Here is a 20,084-nt window from a genome sequence, read left to right on the forward strand (position 1 = left end):
TGCCATTTGATACTACCATTACCTGAAGCAAGCCAGTCTTTGAGACTCATTTTTGTTAAATTCATTAAGGTAAAAATCAAGTTCATCTTCAACATGTGTAGTTAATCCTTACTGCACTGATGTCCACTCCTGTTTGACATGTGCTAATAACAGGATTTTATGGACTTTAATCATTGTATGAAGCAGCAGGCCATCACACATCTGTTAATTGTCCTTACGACTTAACACACTTGGCCTTTTCCACGTGTTCAGTCAGGCTTTTTCAACAAAGGAATTCTTTCATGAAAACTATCACTGAATTTGAATGTGAAATAATTGGTGCATACAGCTGCTCGAGCTTCATTTGTGTACTACATTGGAGATCACAGGGAGAGGCCTTCGTCCTGCAGTGAACATAAAATAGGCTTATGATGAAGCAGTGGGACTAGAAGTGAAACGAATTAGCCCTTCCAAGCTCAAAAGGTTGCATTAAATTTAGTGACCACTGCAATGTGTCTTGCTGGAACAACTTCCTTCTGTTAAAAATGAAGTGCCCAGGTACAAGCAACTATTTCGTTCCAGTTCTCAGGCAACACCTAGCTTCACACTTCTTGGGGTTTATTCTTGCAATTGAACAATAAATGCTATCACCACTCTTCGCATTTCCTTTCTTAGGCCTTTCATATCAGTGTTCTACACCATTCCAGACAGCATAGCACTTGGCACAGGTTTTTAAAGAAATGCCAACAAGAATAATGGTGATTATTGTGTAACAAAAACCCTAACGAAAAACATTTAGGAGCGCAGGCAGCACAGTATGCTTATCTTAACAACAAACAGCACAAAAAAGATGTGGACAAGCAAAGAAACAACAAAAATGAGCCCCTGTGTTTGTCATTTCTTTGCTCATCCACGTGTTTTTCATGCAGTTCTTTAAGATGGAATGACACCAACTCACCCAGCTCCCAGTTTTGATGAAGCATGCTTATGTTTAGTTACTTCAAGTACTTTCCGGTGATGAATTTGCAGGCAAATCTGCATGCGCTCCTCCCTCGACACATGAAATTCTTTTAATGTTTGTAATATGTAAACACTATAAGTATTTACTTTAAATGTAATTTAAATCCAAGTGTGACCAAAAAAAAAAAAGCTTGCCCAAATGCAATTCGAAATGATTATGAGGGCAAGCCACCTGCCAAAATTCAGACCACAAAGGCTGGGTTATGGTTACACAATGCTTTTAGATTTATGTGCCTTAAGCCAAGACACTCCAATGGAAAGATGCACAAGATACCAAATCAGGCATTTTATTGCACACCCATAATTTTTTCACACTGCCGAAACACACAAACACTATCTTCACTTATATAACGTGCCAGTTTACGGTTCAGTCAATTTAAACCACAAATCCTGGACACATGTCTTCACAGATGGCCTACCTAAGTACTAATCGAAAAGATCTTTCATGGGAACAAAAGGCAACACAAAGTCATTCAAGCAGTAACATACAAAGACTAAAGCTATTTTGAGGTTTTCAGTGAACACTGTTTAGACAACTGGTACACTGTCTAGCACTGGCACATTGCGAGAAAAAAAATGTTCTCATGCATGTAATACAACTTCGCCAATCACTGCTTTAGTACATTTTGTAAATATGTGGGGCAACAGCATGACGTCTTTTTCTTTTGTCAGCCTAAAGAAACTAGTTTGCGTGTGATGCTACAGTTCAGTCAATTGCAGCAGTGCCAACTACACCAACAGTGGTGCCAAGTTGTCTCCCTCCACTGACCATGGTGACCGCACTTCAGAACCAACCATGCAACAAGACCCTTGCGCTTGACAAACAAGAGCCCCGAGTACCAATGCCCACAAACCTGCAGTTAGCGATTATAGCAAAGGAGGAAGGCCCCACAAACATATGCCCTTGTGACGAAATGTTGGCGCTGGCCCAGTACTTTCCTTGTCTGCTCAGTGTTGATCAAATCCAAGTCTCTCATCTACCTATGAGCCCTTCCAACTTTGGATTTCAAATGGCTTTAGCAGACAGGAGGAGGCAGGCACCAACTAATACATGTCTAGTTTTGCTACACACGGCACTGCTTTGATTTGCTGCAATTTTGAACATTTGTACAGAGGGGTGTGCCTCATCAAGCATGCATTCAGGAGACCTTATCTGTTTTAAGTGCAAGCCTTTGCTAGTAAGGATGAGCCCAATGATTGTCACATGCTGACAGCCAGTTGCAAAGGTGCATTTCACCACACTAAAGCTTTGTCATTCCACAAGAAAGGCACTCAAGATAAGCTCAGCGCCATGACCAAACCTCCCTGATAGAAGTTGATTGGAGTTCAATGCACTGCTGAGCAGAAAAAGAGCAATACCAAAGGAGCTTCAAGATTCAAGCCTACATGGCTCACATATCCATGTGGCTACCTCTGCTCACAAGCACACTCTCTCAAACCAACGCAAAAACATTGCTTTCTTTGCTTCCCAGTGCACTGATCAAATTTTCTGGATAGAAGTGTGGACACATGTACCACTCACTGGAAAATCAGACGAAACACAAAAATACAGCATATAAGAAATATATACTAATTTCAAAAGCCTGCACTTTACAAAAAGTATTATCAGCAAACGTTTTGCTTCTCTTTTTCTGCCTATGGTTAGACATTTACTAGTTAAGGGGGCTAAGAGTCATTATCGCTTAAAGGCTCTGAAATTCTCATTACTTTAATAACAAACCTTACATCTTGGCATATCCTGACAAAGGTGCGACCAGCCAGCTTGAACAACTGCTTTTAGAGTTTTACACCCAAATGCAAGATACAGCCTATGAGGTGCACTAATGGCAGGATTTAAATTAACCTAGGCTACTCAAACTTTGTAGAGGCGACCGGAGCTGAAGCAACAGGAAAGCAAGGAAAGAGACTTGAACAATGATGTAGTCACTTAAATGATCTCTGCTAGTAGCTTACTAGTTTTAGTTAAAGCAGCAAAGTTGCCGTTTCCAAGTGAAAGCTGCCTAGCAAAATCAAAATCTGTAATGTCAAATGTTGATGGGATGTAGGCATGCATGGCGGTGGCAATACATGTGCCAGTATAATGCAAAGATTTCACTAGCTCAATTCCATCACATCCCCATTCACTCCTCCACATGACAACACGGGTGAAAACAATTGAGGGCACTGATGGAGCCAGATACAATGAGCAAAAAGGAGTGAAACAAGAAAATAATCACATTTTACTCTGGCCCATGTATCACTTTGTAAACAAAGTTCATAATTACAGTGGTAACAAGGCCCGCTACAGAGCCACCCCCTTATTTTTTTCCCCATGCACTCAAAATGTATCCGTTCTCCCCGTTATGGTAGGGAGACAACTGATGCTCATAAACTGTTGGCAGGTAGTGTCCAGTTTCGACACAGCTGTAAGCTGAAATTTTTGAAGGCAAGCAAGCAGCTAGTGAAAGCTTTGCAAACCAGACGCATGTTGTTCCTCATCTAGAGTGCATAAGACACTTCACGTTGAACTGTGTAAAGATATACACATGATTTGCATCAGGGACCTTCAAGAATGGTTTCTACAAAACTGCACCCTTCATTCAAAAGCAGCAGCTGCTGCAGATGGGCACTGACCTTATGATATTGGGCTCCATAGCTAATCGCATGCATCACCGACACAGCTACTATGGTATGTCTTGGTAAGTATGACAATTGTAGGCTACCCTCCGGCAAAAAAAAAAAAAAAAAAGAAAGAAACCATTGACATCACTAATACATGTTCTTTTTTTTTCAATAAAAATTCCACTTCATTGGGTACGAAGTTATTTCCAGAGGCTCTGGCTTCACAATAAATATGACACCCATGGCTAGACCGTGACATTATAGGTAGCTAGGTGATCTTAACATGCGGGGCCAATGCACACAGCCCTGCTCTACACAAGTAAATCACAAACACACAAGTTCGCCACTGTATGAAAGTGTCTTTCAGTGTAAAAATACGTATAAAAGGATCTACACACACAGGTGCAATCTTCTACATATCTGACATGCCTGAGTAGCGCTGCTGCTACAGACCACACACAAACAAAATCCGGAGTTCTGTGGACACTTCTGCTATGACTGGAATACAGGACCAAGGACACACTCTGGAAGCTCAACAGTCTTCACTGCTTAGATTCCATTATTTTCTGGAGTTTCATGTTTCATTGAGCTGCAGACAGCTTCATTTCTACTAAAGTAGTAGTGCATTTCAGTATGAAAAAGCACAAGTGCCATTAGTGCACTCTAATGCCTTGTGCGCAGTGAGTGAAGGCAACTAAGGTATTACAATGTGTAGTTACTAGCAGGCATTTGTAACAAAACATCACCACAGGGAAAAAAAACCGACTTCCTCCTCAACTTTGAATGCAAGAGCAACAAGCTTTTATCCCTATGACTTCAAGTATGTTCACGCTGCTTTCGCACCACAAGCAGTGCATGTGAGTGAAGCGCAGGAATGCACTTCACTCACATTTGCAAGAGCTGCAACATCAGTAATAAATGGCTAACCACTGTCACTCACAATCTGTGCACAGTAAAAAAGTTGGAAGGCAATTCAACCTTCAGTTGACGTCGGTGAAAGAGTCTTCCTGGGCAAGTTGGGGGTGAGAATGGGGTGCATGAATCAACAACAATTCATTCCGAGAGGCTTGCAGTCTCTCAAAATTGTCACGAGGGAAAAATGCGACAAAGCTCTCCTTACCACTGACATTACCGCGCAATGGTACTGCTGGTATTGCTGGTACTACCAGTACCACTGTGCTCTGGAAGACAACTTGCTCAGGAAAACATTCCTTTTCATAAACGTCAACTAGAGGTCCAATTTCCTTCCAACTTTTTATGCTGCACATACCTACGGGAACAGCTTTAGACAGCACTACCTTCGGTATCGGCCCACGAAAGAAGCTAGAAACACGCAAACCTGATACAAAAAATTGGGAGGAACTAGGCAAGAAAGACATTGCCTTTAAACTGAAGTAAGCTTTCCTGCTAATTTATGCTTCAATAGGAAAAAAATGTTAGGATATACTTTATATTTTAGCAAATATTACATACTTGCACTTCCCATAATGTGGAATTGCCTGAATTTTATTCAAGTGATCAACAATACCAGGACGATGAAAAATAGACCGGTGAATCAGTGAAAAAGAAAGCTTGCCAAGAGAGGAAGTGAGAGGGGCCACAAGTGTGCACGTCTTTACATCTTCCTTTCTGTACATGTTTTTCGCACTACTTCACCAGTTTCATCATCAAGTTGTATCAGTTAGCCGAAGCTTCCCGATTGGGCACAATAAGACCAATATGTTGACAATGAGGCCATTAATATCCAATCTTTCTCTAAATACTCTTTCATGAACCAATATACAAGAACAAAAAGTAAAACATATGTTCGATATCACCCTAACAACATTTATAATTAATCATATTTTTTGCCTGACAATTCGACATTTACTTTCACAGTCCATTAAAAAGAAAAGGCAATAAGTTGTATTTTGTGGTCATTTAATTGTGCAGGTGATATTTGTATGCTGAATGAAGTGCAGAAGGTTTTGGAACCCAAGGAAACCTTGGAAGCACAATACAGAATGTAACCATAACAGTTTTTCACAATTTCTCGTACTGAAGGTAGACATCACAGTTATTCACTTTACAAAGCTACAGCATCAAATTTAATATTGGTGCTACATCGTTTGCAGACAAGTGCAGTAGTCGTGCCAGGGACATCACAAGAATACAACTCTTGTATAATACTTGAACTTAAATTTTCCACCACACAGATGTGCGTATGTTTATGTTTCAGCATAGCTATGTATGGCAGTCCTTACCACACAGCATTAGCAAATAACATGCAGCTGTGCTACACCCCAACCCAGGAAAAAGAAGGAAAACTTGCATCAAGGTGCAACACAATTGCTAAATAAAAGTACAGGGCACAGTGCACTCCCAGCCAATGTTAAATTTAAGTAGAATAAAGTGCACAATTCCCTTAGAGTACAATGCACAACAATAAGTTCCTCGGTACAGCACTATGATCAGTCAAAGTATCTGTTCTGGGTGTCCAGATATTTACAGAACAACCAAGCAATGAAACACACAAAACAGCTTAAGGATAAATGTAAATTCTTAACAAAAGCAAAGTATGCACACAATGGTACCACTGCACACACAAAAGCACCCTTGAACTTGTTCGCTATTATCAACAAAACAACAAACAGACAAAAACAACTGCAATACAGCAACTATCACATAATCACAATATTAATCACAAGGAAGAAATCTGCATTCACACGAAGTAAGTTTTCTTTTGGAGTTTTTGGTAAATATATATGCCATGGTTCACAAGGCATTAAAGCTCTTCACAATAGTTGGTCAAGGAATCCCAAAACAGCCGTTTGAACAATACAAATGATTTATAATGCTAAATTTCAAACTTAACAAACATGCACAGCACAATAAAACAGATGTACTCACAGATGCATGCCTTGCCAATGATGCATCAGCATGGTGGGGTAGCATGCCTTTCTTATACTAATGTGCTCTAAATGCTCAACCCAAGTTCTCATCTAAACTACTTGAGCACGAACGGCAGACACTCTGCCAATCCATGGCATTAAATAATTTCAGTGCAAAGCCAGCTCCCACTTAAGAGCTCTGTATTATCATACACACAAGACTGCTGCACACTTACTGGAATAGCATGTGCAACGGGCAGTGCTTTATGCCGGAAATATTTTCCAGCTCCTGTGCTTGGGTTTGAAATAGCTTGGTGCCGAGAATATGCGGATACAGTAGTACCTTGCTAGTATATGCCTCGCTAATATGTTCTCCAAGTCATAATGTCACTGAGACCTGGTCTCCATGGGATAAACAACCTCTTTGTACATTTTCCCTGGCTACTGTCTTATTCCTGCAACCCTGTAAAAAGAATGCTTTGGAGAGGTTCTGCTTTACAGCAAGCCTTTTTTCTTTTTTGGATTTGGTTACCACCTAGAGAGAAATGAAAGCGGTGGCAACAGCGCACATTGTTATGGTGTACTCTCTAAGTCACCACTGCAAGCATAAGGGCAAACAGTGCCTTCATCAATTCAGTACCAGCAAGATACATGAAAGCTAGCACAGTGCTATCACTCTGGCCACTTACACTAAAAAATGAGCAACCTTGAATTGAAGGGTAACTTGCAGACGCTGATGTAAAGCACAGCCCACTACTTGCACGCTCCATGCGAGTGTGTGGCATTCTGTGCAACAGATAACGAAATTATTGTGAAAGCGGCATATAGAGGTGAGGGCTACAAAAGAAATGGTTAAACAATGAATTGATGAAAACGCAATGTTAAGATCAAGTGTCCTTAAGTCTGGCAAGCTTGACTAGGGGTTATAGGGGGGAGGGGAAGACATGCAGTTAACATATTGCAGGAAAACTAGGTGACATCTACTCCACGGGTTTCTTGACTAGCTGGTGTCATAGCCAGGAACAGTGAAAACATACTTATAATGTAAAATTAAAAAGCAAATGTATCAAAAAACAACAACGGCCCTTTCTGAAATATTGAAAACAGCTGATGACAGTATTTCATAAGTGGAAAAAATATTATTGTTGATTAACTATTTGTTTTACCACGTACTGAATCAAACAGCATATATTTCACTAATGTTCAATGGTTAAGAAATGTTAACAAAAACAAACAACAAAATGTAAGTTTGTTCTTAAACTGCCAAGTTACAGTGGCATAAAAATCTGCTTGCACCATGTAGCAAAGCACATTGTGATTAAAAGATATATGTACAAACACACTTCCCACAAGATATGCAGGTTAACAAAAACAAATTCAACGCGAAACCAGCCAAGTTGAACACTGTCCTGTAGCCTTAGTCATTCTGTCCCACTAAGTGTGTGTAAAGGGAATGTGCACTTGAGCACACTTGCATCTGTACATACAATTAAGGAATCTATTTGAAGAGATGAAAGCACTTCCATTCATCACACAATGCTCACTTGCAATTTTAGCCAAGATGTGGAAATTGGACACCCATTTGTCCCTGATATTTGCAGTTTCTAAAGGTTGTGAATAAAAGGACACAACTACAGAATACCAGTACATCTCAAATTATCAGCACAAAATCTGAGTAATAATACCTAAAAGCCTCATTTGTCTGCACAAAGTACACATAAAAACATCTCGTGAACTCTGCTCCTTTTCACCTGAATGAGTACTTCCACACACATATTTGCACTACTTAAATCTGAAGATATGCATATGCACTTGTATGTTCCACTTCTGTTCAGCAGGATATAATGTAAGCTCGAAAACACCAAAGCGGTTTCACACCTAGGATCCTACTCCACAACACTGACAAAGGCCAGTGCATTCACCAGTAACACTGCCCTAACCAACACCAAACAATGAGCACTGCACAAGTATCAAAAGTTAGCGTGACATTGCATATTTAGCAGCCAACAGCACGTAGTACACAGATCTAATATGCTGCAAATGCTTTTAAGAAAGGGCATGCAAGATTGTTTCTGCGCAGTGCAAAAATGACCGCCAGCATTCGCACGAAAAGTCTTACTATGGTGTGCACTTGTCTGTCTCATCGTGTTGGCTGAAATGCAAACCCTAGAAGGCTTTCCTCATACACTGTGGTACGCATAAGTTAGTGTGAGAGTTAAAGGCATGATGACCCTGACAGTTCAGAGCAGTGGCACCTCAGCGCCTCTACAGTGCATGCTGGGATTCACTCCCCAGGCAGAACATGGCACAGCATGACACCGCCCAGCCACAGGAGGCACAGCAGCCAGACACTGCCTGACACATTGGTCTCGCAGCTCACTGTGTGCACTCAATTGAAGTATTTCAGCACTCTTCCTGACACATGTGCTTGAATGCTGTGATAGCGCAGCTGTATAGGCACTGCCTACTCCCTAGGCATACAGTAAACCACTCCAATGCTGAGGAAGCACATTTGAAGGTTGCAGAGCATCTCCCTCTGCAAAAGCAGGTGCAGCGGACAATTGAACCTGTTATGTGAAGTCAGGATTAGTGTGTACAAGCTATACCCCTTCCTCAGACAGGAAAAACCAGAACTGTTCAGGTAGGAGCTAGCTGCACTTGCCTGTAGCTTTCACCTCACTGTCACATTAATTAAGTTGCCGCTGTTTACAGGCTTTTTAGGACGGGTGGCAAAGAAGACATGCATAGCATACCAATGTGAAAATACGACTCTCGTGTCTCACAAGGCTTGGTCTACACGATGGCTAAAAATATATTCTGAATATACAGCATAGGCTGTAGCTCTATTTTATCAGATTCCAATCCTCCAGGCTCCTCTAGCTATGTCAAAATTTGCCCAAACACCCAACAATGTTTCAGTTATGGTATATGCATGCCAATGCTGAAGCAGTGAGGGAGTTTGGTATACAAAATGAGCATTTTAGACCATTGCACTCTCCGTTACAGGAATAGCTGACTGATTTTTCAGACCGGATAAATTATTTTGAGTTTGAAGAAGCACTGTTGTGGGTTCTATAAGGCCAGCGCAGAATGGCATCTGATATTTCAGGATCCATGCAGCGGTTTGTTAGATTGTTCCAACAAAATCTAAAGGTGCCATGTCGTGAATGTAACTGTTGCTAACAACGGGACTAGCTGCATTTCTCATGGTAGAGCATTATGTAGCATTTCCGAGTACTGTTTAGCTGCTAAGCCTGATGACAAAAGTTATTTTGACGTAATTAAGATTCAATGCAAAAACTATTGATTGTCTGCGACATCAAGATCTCAACAATGTTTTTGGAGGCCACATTTATGCTATATGAGCTGAAATTTTCATTGTGATCAAACAGTCTGTTACCATATTGCACTGTTGGCAATCTCGGGAAATTAAGTGACAGATAACGTATGAGCACAGTCAGCTTGCAATGTGATGGCTTATGAAAAATGCTATGCTGTGGTGCAGCCAACCACAAGCAGTAAATTCACTTGCATGCTCAAAGGACACTGGAAAAACATTGTGCATCATGATAAGCTCCTGAGTGAATTTGTGGACTGTCACTGACAGCCAGACAGATAGGCCACAAACTGTGCAATTCACCACATCATGATGGGATGCATCAGACAGCATTCGGAGAATGCAAAAGACATGATTAACAAAAATGCAATTTGACACAATTAAGCATGAGACCAAATAAAAAGAGTCAAACTTTCTGGCTGCTATAGAGTGTTGTTCGATGCAAAAAAATATATATTTTCTCTCTAAATTTGTTTTTCAGAATGCTAAATTTTTTAGACACTTCCGCAGTCCCCTACAGGTCTGAGAAATCAGTCAGTTACTGTGCTTCTAATCTGTGACCGGTAATAACACAGACTCAAAATACCATGACAGTTGATCTTCAATTGGTGCTTAGCTTAGAATAACAACTTGGACATTTGTATAATTATGGCCATTGCCCTTAAGGCCCAGTCAATCATCCTTTAATCGAATCTGTAAGTTACAAACCAGAAAGATAACGAAGTTGGCATTATGTGAATAATAATAATAATAATGATAATAATAATAATAATAATAATAATAATAATAATAATAATAATAATAATATCTGTCAATGTCATTTGAATGCCTTGCAATTTTGCAACACTGATAAACTGAAAAGTAGGTAAAAAATTATAATTGGGAAGTGGGGACGAGGGGGAGGAAGAGGGAGAGACCACTCAACACAAAATTAACCAATACATACAGATTACATGGTATAGTCGCACTGCTTTGCACATTCGTCAGGCAATGGACTAGACATTTGTGACAAAGCTGCAGGAGCCTAAAATCCTTTTGTTGGAGGCTTGAAGACAGAGATACAAGTGTTACGCCAAGTACAGGAATGTTGGTCCTTGCTTGCATTAAAGGCCAGCAGTGGTTCCCTTCCCTCGCAACCAATGTGGCTGATGGAAATGAGTACAGGTTTTAGACGGCAGTGCGTTCATCATAAACTACCACAGCCTCATTGTCAACAAGTGAATCGGTGTCCGTGTGTGCGGATGGCAGTGTATGGAAGGGTGACAGGTAGCACTGCTGGTTCTGGAAGCTGCGCGTGGCAGCAATGGCAGCTGCGCTGTCATTGCGCATGCGGTTCTTGCGTCGTTTGCTGAAATTCACCTGAAAAAGATTGAAAGCACTGCTGGAGTAGTTCTAGCCATTCATTTGTACAAAATCCAAACAACACTCAAGCAGTAACACTGTACAAGGGCCAAACAACAATGCTCTGCCTTTTTCAGAAGGCTTACCATTACAATTTCATACTTAAATTGCAATGAATACAGCCTGCATCTCTTATATCACCACTTGTTAATTAAATTCTGGAATCTTATGTGCCAAAACCATGATCTGGTTGTGATGCACGCCATAGTGAGGAGCTCCAGATTGATTTTGACTATGTGGGGTTCTTTAACATGCACCTAATGCACAGTACACATTTCTGCATTCCGGCCTCATAGGCATGGGGCCACCGTGGCTGGGACTGAACCTGTGACCTTGACTTCAGCAGCGTGATGCCATAGCCACTGGGCTACCATGACGAGTCACCTCATGTTGATCACCATTACGTAGCTCACATTCTTCAAGGAATATTCCCATTCAACATATTCCCATTCTTTAATATCTAAAGCTTGCCATGAGTGGAATCCCCTGCCCCCTTCCACTGCTGCTATTACTAATCCTGACAGATTCCGCAGAGCACTCTGCAGTTCCTTCTGTTATTTACCTTTATTTTTGTTACGTGATGTTTTTGACGTGCTTGTCTCCTTACCTTAATTTTTTCTGTAGTGCAATGACCTATTTGCCACTACATTAGGCCTTTAATGTACTTTTTGAGATATGCTCTTTCATTTTGTATTTTCTGTGAGCCTTTACATCAAAAGTTCACTTGAAGAAATTGTTACGTGTTCTTTGCCCCTCCCCTCTACGATTATAAAAAAATATATTTAAATTCTGGTGTTTTACACGCCAAAACCATGATCTGATTATGAGGCACACCATAGTGGGGGACTCGGGATTAATTTCGACCACCTGGGGTTCTTTACCGTGCACCTAACACATGATACGCGGGCTTTTTCGCATTTCACCCCCTTTGAAATGCAGCCACAGCAGCTGGAATTTGATCCTGTGACCTTGTGCTTAGCAGCACAACACCAAAGTCACTAAGCAACCTCAGTGAGTCCTGTACTCACCTCGAGAGTATTATTAATTATTGATTTCTCTAGAAGTACCACAGTGCAAGATTCCCATTGAAAGAACCTGTGCGTACTTCTGGAGATATTAGAAAGTAGTTAATATTAAAGTGTCTTTGACAAAAACATCTTTTACAGTAGTGGGAAACACAGGTACTAGCAGATCATAGTCGGTTGAAGAAATCACCTATACTGTTTGCAGTATGGTTCTTCCTTAAGCAAACTTCATCAAACCATCGTGAATTAGTGCTGTCAAAATGATCCCCCTTCTTAATACAAGAATAAAAACTTCATGTGCACAACTGTGTTACAATGTAGCCTAGTGAATTTTACACTGGCTAACACTGAAATTTGGGGCAATCAAAATTATTTGACACCTACAAATGTGCTTTTCTTGAGCAGTAAACAATGGCTAACAGTAGCTGGGTTCTCCCCTCATCCAAAGAACAGTCTTAAGACACTGTCTCATTTTATCTGGTGACTGACTCGCAGGTGACAACGTAAGCTACTACAATATTGTACTGCATGCTGTGAACTAGCTCTGGTAACCCTGCATCATCAGCCATCCAGAGCACTTCCCTGTGTAATAATGTAAACTGCATGCCTGATCAGCAAACTGGCTGCTCGGTACTTGGGCTATTTTTCCCACATGAGCCATGTCGCAATGACAGTTTTCAGTGCATGTTCACAAGTTCGTCAGCCCCACTGCCAGCCACAGGACACCCTGCAGAAGCTATGAGAGGAAGTCAGGAATGCTGCCCACTAAGCTAGGTCCTATCTCCTACAGTTTCAATTCGTGCATTCTCCTCAGCTGCTTCCACTCCCTGGCAACTGAAATATGAATTAATTTTCCAAGTCCCTTAATGTTCACCGTAAAGGGGTGTACCTTCTTCCACGTCCCTAACATCCTGCGGGACTTGACTGTATTTCCACAAATATATGTCCCCCATCTAGAATGACTAACCTGAGAAATCCCTGCGTTAAAATTTACAAAGATGCTTTGAATAGTTGAACCTCATGATAACGAAAATACCTACGACAGCTGACACGAAAATACCTTTGTTATATTTTATATTTGTTAAAGCATATATTCATCACATTGTCATGTCGGCGAGGTACATTTTTTAATTTCGTTATTTATGTCCAGTAATTCATTATACTATCCGTGTTCTTTATGTAGAGTTCAACTCACAAGCGATTTTTTTTTCTTTTTCTTTTTTTTTTTCCTGTTTACCACTGAAAGTACAGTGAGCTCTGCCACTAGCAGACTAAGCATCGTGGGAAAGTCAGCCTCTGAGTGGCAGGTGCCATGGGTATGCTAACTGGGCACACCAAAGGGATTGTGAGCGATGGTACATAAGGGTCTAGTTACAGTAACAAAACTCATCTCTGAGCTTTTGGTCCAGAGGCCCAATCCACTATAGGAATGCGCGCTACACAGTCTCACTGCGCAAATGCCGATGGCCCAGTGAACACACGTCTGGTCCCACAATATAGCACACAGTGCCAATCCGTTATCGTGATTAAAAATTAAATTATGGGGTTTTACGTGCCAAAACCACTTTCTGATTATGAGGCACACCGTAATGGAGGACTCCGGAAATTTCGACCACCAGGGGTTCTTTAACGTGCACCTAAATCTAAGTGCACGGGTGTTTTTGCATTTCGCCCCCATCGAAATGCGGCCGCCATGGCCAGGATTTGATCCCGCGACCTTGTGCTCAGCAGCCCAACACCATAGCCACTGTTATCATGGTTACCAAGGCAGCTGTCAGCAGCTGCACATGCACTAGAACCAGCATGGACTCATATCACGGCCATTGATCACCCATCATTCTATGCTACAAGGCTTGATAGCCTGCAGTTATGGCTCCATTATGCATATTTGTTCACTTTATGACTAATACAGTCGAGCCCACTCATAATGATCCCAGATATAACGACTTATCAGTTATAACGACCACATTTCACGACACTCACAATTTTCCAGCCCTGCCTATTGAAATTGCGTCCTGATATAATGAAATTTTTCAAAAGCGCTGTACTTTTACAACAAACACCTAGTCGCTGTAAAAGAAGGGCGACTGGCAGCGCACCCTCCCATACCAGCTCGATCGCAACGAAGATTTGGTCGAACTGGAGCCATCCAACAGTGAGAACTGTGGCCTCCAATTGCGGAGGTACATTTGTAAGCTACAGGATGATTTGAACTGATTTGAACCAACGGACGCTCAAGCATTGCTATCTATATTCACGTGGCCTGAATCAGCAAGAGCACAGCACGACGCCCCGCTGCCACACAAAGTTGCGATGAGTCGGCAGTTCCGATTCGTCGATGCTTCATTTATGCTGTTGCTGATAATGATAATGGTTCGCAATGGCATTCTACCTTTCGAACTTCGCACTTTTTCGACTGAGGTGATATAGAAAAACATAACTGCACAAATCGGAGCGCTGCATGTGGCCGATGCTGCGTGCCTTAATGGCAACACTTTTGCAAGATGCCTGCATGCCTCAGTAGTTTTCGCTTCCAGCCAACTAGAACGCTTAGCTATTGTATACAGAATCCACTTATGTACTGCTGATAGTAAAATATATTGCAAGCTCTCCAAGTAAAAATGACGGTGGATGTGCTCTTAGTTTTGAAATGGCAGGTTATTGGAACTGGCCGGGTGCCATTTCAAAGGAGCTATGAGTCGTTCTTTAGATGACGCTCTTAATGGAAACTGAATGGTAGAAATGTGCCGGTAACAAATATAGAGGCACTGAAAATCCCATTTCTGGACCAAAGCAGTGGCAAATTGTAACTGCCAATGCCAACTACAGTGTTGTTAATTACTGCGAGTTTTGAATGGCGAGTCCACATATAATGAACTACTGATACAACGATCACTTTTCGTGGAACTATCGCGTTTATTATAAACAGGTTTGACTGTTGTACTTCATTCTGAATTAGACAGAAGTGCCCTCTACCACTATATTTGTGAAAATAGACTATTTATAATTTCCAAGTCTCTTTTTGATGTGTATTTAAGCACAAAGTCTGTCCTTGCTTCACCGCCTATCAGTCACCATTAGCTGCTTTTCTGTCCAGTACCACTTCAGTATACACAACATGGCTTGCTGCAACATTCACTACTTGTTATGAGAAACGCCCCACTATTGTCACTATTGTGAACTTCACACGAAGCATGAGTAGAACAAAAGCCTTAAAGGGCAACTCTGGTGATTTTTCTATCTCCATTGATCTTCGTAAAATTTTGAATATACATTCTCTTTTGCACTCTGATTATCTGTGCCAAACAATCAGGCTACAAGTCATTCAGTTTTCCTGAAAATGAATTTTAAATATTGCTTGCATTCTCGACTCAGGACTTATTGCTGACCACCCTGTGTTTGTGACGTCAGAGAGTACACCGCCACTTTCGCTGAAATAATCTCCACTGTCTAGTTTGCAAACTCTGTAAAAGCTCCCTGTGTCATCACGAGACATAACCAGCTTCGTTTCCTTGGCATTAGTGCCACGTGTACTGCATGTTTGCATTATGGTAGTGTAGGATATGACGTCATCGACTCATCATGGCGTCACACGAAGCAGCTACCCGTTTCAGTTTCGGTATCTCGTTTATTGGTTATTTAACATTATTGATGAATTTCTAAGCAAACTGAACCGCCCTACCAGTGACAGGACTGTCAAGGCCATATGAAGATGACAATTTCCTAATATGGTTAAAAAGAACATCGGAGTTGCCCTTTAAGTTAACTGAGCAAGTAAGAACAAGTATCTAATGTCTAACAAAATGCTTTATAGTTCACAAGTTAATCACAGAAAGCACTTAACTTAGTCAATGCTTTTCTCAGCTATGTGACTGTTCGCCTCTTTAGTAACGCTATACAAAAAACAATAGCCAATGATCTTCAGTACAAAATAAACATAACAAATGCTATAAAGAGAAAACACTTAGGTAAGTGCTCATACCTTAGCATACAGCTGACTCAAGTCATCCTCAGTGGACAGGGGCCGCTGCTTGGCTTTGCCCCATGATGGAAGGCTTCTGGTCTTCAATGTCAGGTCATTGCTGCCATAGACATTGTAGTACGAGTCCTCCAAACCTGTAGAAGAAAGGCCATCAAGCTCCAAACTGTCTTGATATTTATTTATTTATTTCCAATACTGTTAGCCCTTGCGGGCGGTTAGCACAACACTGTTAGCGGACTGTTAGCCCCACACTAAGCAGTGTCCTACAAATGCTTCCTGTAACACTGCAGGAGAAAAATATGTGGAATGCAGTGACTGTAGTGTATATAGTGAGTACAGTGTGATGAGTCAAAGAATTAAAAAAACCATGAGCCATTCCACTCTGCGAAGGTGGGTGACCAGCGAAGCTGTGTAGCACATGACAAAGAGCTCTGACATAGAATTTTGAACAAAGGTACGAACACTCATTGTCTTGATTGGTGATCATTGTGAGGAAAGATACGCACACACATTTATTTTTATACACCCACATTCATTCGTGTTATACATTAATTATATACATTCGTGTTTTCATTTTGCGATATATTGAGGCAAAGAATTTGCGACCAAAACCACCGCACCAAGTGGCAACAGGCCAGTGCCGCCAGCGCCTTCGCAGAGGGAAGGGCAGTACGGGAATGCTAGCATGATGAGCGGCATCTGAGCCAGCTGTGCAAGAAGACAATGACGAAGGCACGAGCAGTGCAATGACCTCTCCTTTGTGCTCAGCACATCGAAAAGTCATGCTCTTTGTGTCAAGCAAATGTTCCACCTTGTCCTAGTATACAAACTGACTGTCTGCATTTTTTTTTTTTTTTTTTGTGAAGTAGTCCTCAGCTGCTCTCGACAGCTCAACAAGCTTCAAGTTGGGGTGCAACAGTCCACCTCTGCTCTTTGTGTTGGTCATTAATGCTTCAGCGTTGTTGTTTTCTGGAATGGTAAGATCAGATTGGCAACGATAGCAACTGGTGGCTTTCATCAACTTTTGGCTCAAGAATCCAACTGCATAGTAGAGTATGCAGTCAACGACTTGTGCAGTATAATTTCATTTTACTGTGGTAACATCCTCACATTCCCAGTCCACAACAAGAATCCGTTTAACAAGAATCGTTAAGTTTTTCTTTTAGCTGATCAATCAGGTTCATGCGGAGCCTTGAAAACTGACACACGCTCTGTACAAGTTTGATACCCCGACTTGCAATTTGGGACAAAACGCTTTTTGCCCATGTTGAAGCGCAGAAAGCATCAGCGCAGCTGAGTGGCACTCGGCATCACATGCTGCGGCACGGTATATGTTGAGTGAATCCCAGAATACGAATAAGCCAAACAAATGCACTCAGAAAGCTCACAAGCACAACACTTTCAAAAAACATAGACAAGACTTCAGGCACACACGAGTTTCAGCAAGTATACTTCAGCAAGTATATTTTGCAGTGCCATTAGCAAGCTAATGTACAGTGTCAATAGCTGTTGTAGAAAGCAACGGTTTCTTCCATACAAAATGTATACGCCCTCATATGCCAGCTTACCACTATCCCACACTTTTTCTTGCAATTTCACTAACATTTTTTTATGCACTATTGGGGGCGAGCTCCACCACTGGAAAAGCTGGCGCCACCATTGGCGTGACGTGCCATGAGGGATCATGTGGACACAGGCTGCTTCGGAAGCGCCGAAGCGAACAGAAAACAAAAGTTTAAAGTCCCACCTGCGCTGCGGTTCTGATTAAGTGGCGACGCTTTCCCGCCTTGGGTGTATGCTTGACAACATTTGAAAGCACTGTAATGGGTAGTTGCTGCCTTTGGAGGTGTGCAACAACATAGGCTACTGCTCGGTGCCGCAGTGTCAGCCTTATTCACACGTAGCTGCAGGACAAGAAGCTGCGTGAAGCTTGGCTCGCGAAACTTAGAACCAGCAGACGGCCATCGGCTACAACTCGGGTATGCAGCAAGCACAGACGCGAGGAATATTTCTGCTACGGCGCCAGGACTGCGATGTTCGGTGAGTAGGAGAAAACACGCACTGAGACGCTCGCCCGCGCCTGCTGCCAGGCTAACATGACGGCTTGGTCTATGAACTTGTTGATGCTAGATACTGGCAAGTTAACTGGAATGGAAAGCGAGTGGTAAGAAGCACATTAAAAGAAGGCATGGCATATGGTCATGTTTGTGTTATGAATCAATGCAATGGGTTACGAAAATGAAGCAGTGCGACGCAACTTGAGAAATAATATTGAAACGTCCAAGAATTTAGAAGACAAAAAAAGATTAAATCGTCACGACGGCCCATCACAGTAGCCGTAGGCATCAAAGTTTCTATAAGGAAATAGTTTTTGAACAGTTCTGATAGCTTCCATAAAACAATGGTTGCTTGTGTACTGCCAAATGCTCATATTCTGCGGACTAAAGCTCACGACACGGTGAGAAAATGCACACACAGCGAAAGCGAAACATTGTGCTCGGATATGCATGCACACATGCAGTTGGTCGCTGCGAACCCGTGCGATCGCTGCATTGAGGCTTCATTCTGTTATGCTCCATTTGGTTATACAGACAGCCCGCTATAAGAACATATTTCACATAGTTTTCTATCCGTGTTTTCCTACCTTTCACACAAGAAGCCGGTTCGGGAGACTCCATCGCGGCGACCGCGCGCAGTGGCGTTCAATGTACGTATTCGGTAAAGAGGTAGCGTCTGTAAACGATTCTGTGCTTTCATTTGCCCAAGACTATTATTTTGACAGTAACAAACTTCCCTTGTTTTCAGACTACTTACAGAAATGTCCAGGAGGGCTGCCGAGTAGTGTTTTTATTGAGCGCCGTAAACGAAACCTGTGAGGAGCACACCGCGTGGTCCCTCATACTACGCAAGGGAAGCGCTTATAACAGATGGCGACTCCGTAAGTGCTCGCCCCCAATATATGTATTGTAAGCACTATTAACGTACTTAGTCGTTTTATAGTGGAAGCATCAGTTTCGATGCGGTGTGTAGCTGCAGAAGTTTGGCTGAACACAGAGGAACAGCTATCGAAACAGGCTTCGTGCTTCGCCAAGACCACCAGTAAGGCTTCAGACTACGCAGCTGTTAGGTCAAAACCAAGAACGGCTGGGGGAGGGAAAGAATCATCCAAACCCGAGGTTGGTGCTGGCGATGAAGAAGGGCAAAGTGTGACTATAGAGATAGGTTGAGTGTCGGCGAGGGTTGCCACAGTCATCCCTTTGGGCAGCATCACAGGATCTGGGGTCATGTTGCAAGCAGACAGAAGGGCGTGAAAACCGGACGAGACAGTCCGCAATGAGAATTCCGCGAGAAGTACAGTGGGAAGAAGGGGCGACTAGGGCGTCTTCGTCAGGGATCTGACTGGATGTTACGGCTACAACTACGGCTAATCATCGCTGTCAACTCTTGCTTTACGACCTCGCGCAAGTCGAAGGTGGGGGTTGGGGCACAGGCAGCAGGTGAACGCCTCAGGTCTTGTATTTGAAGCTCTTCGCAGATGATGGTGAAGATAAGAGCACGTAGATATGAAGAATGGAGAACGTGAGAATCGCTGCTGTCATGTTGAAGACAAAGAGCCGGATTTTGCATGATTAAGGCGTTGAACACAACAGACCAAATGCCTTTTAATATGTGTCAAATGCGTTCGGCTTCAGTCATGCTAGGGTTCGCACGGTGGCACAGCGCCAAGACATCCTCTATGTATTAGGTGTAAGACTCTTGTGGAAGTTGGGGGCACGTGCCCAGCTTCTGTTTGGCAACTTCTGCACGGCCAGACGAGGAAGCGAAGATTTGCTGCAGCTTGGAGGTAAATGTGGACTAATCCGCGATGT

At 42.3% G+C, this 20,084-nt stretch overlaps 1 protein-coding gene across 2 annotated transcripts in view; it reads right to left on the minus strand.

The window, feature by feature from the left end:
• Positions 1-1,270: 1,270 nt before the first annotated feature.
• LOC126547679 (uncharacterized) overlaps positions 1,271-20,084 on the minus strand; it is a 39,156-nt gene continuing 20,342 nt past the window's right edge. For both annotated transcript variants that reach the window (XM_050195629.3, XM_055063121.2), the window contains exons 7-8: positions 16,216-16,349; positions 1,271-11,166 (exon numbers count right to left, since the gene is read on the minus strand). In XM_050195629.3, coding sequence (XP_050051586.1) covers positions 10,975-11,166; positions 16,216-16,349 — 326 coding nt within the window. In that variant the 3' untranslated portion in view covers positions 1,271-10,974. The remainder of the gene's footprint in view (positions 11,167-16,215; positions 16,350-20,084) is intronic.

Source organism: Dermacentor andersoni, chromosome 1, assembly GCF_023375885.2.
Source record: "Dermacentor andersoni chromosome 1, qqDerAnde1_hic_scaffold, whole genome shotgun sequence".
NCBI classification, from domain to species: Eukaryota; Metazoa; Arthropoda; class Arachnida; order Ixodida; family Ixodidae; genus Dermacentor; species Dermacentor andersoni.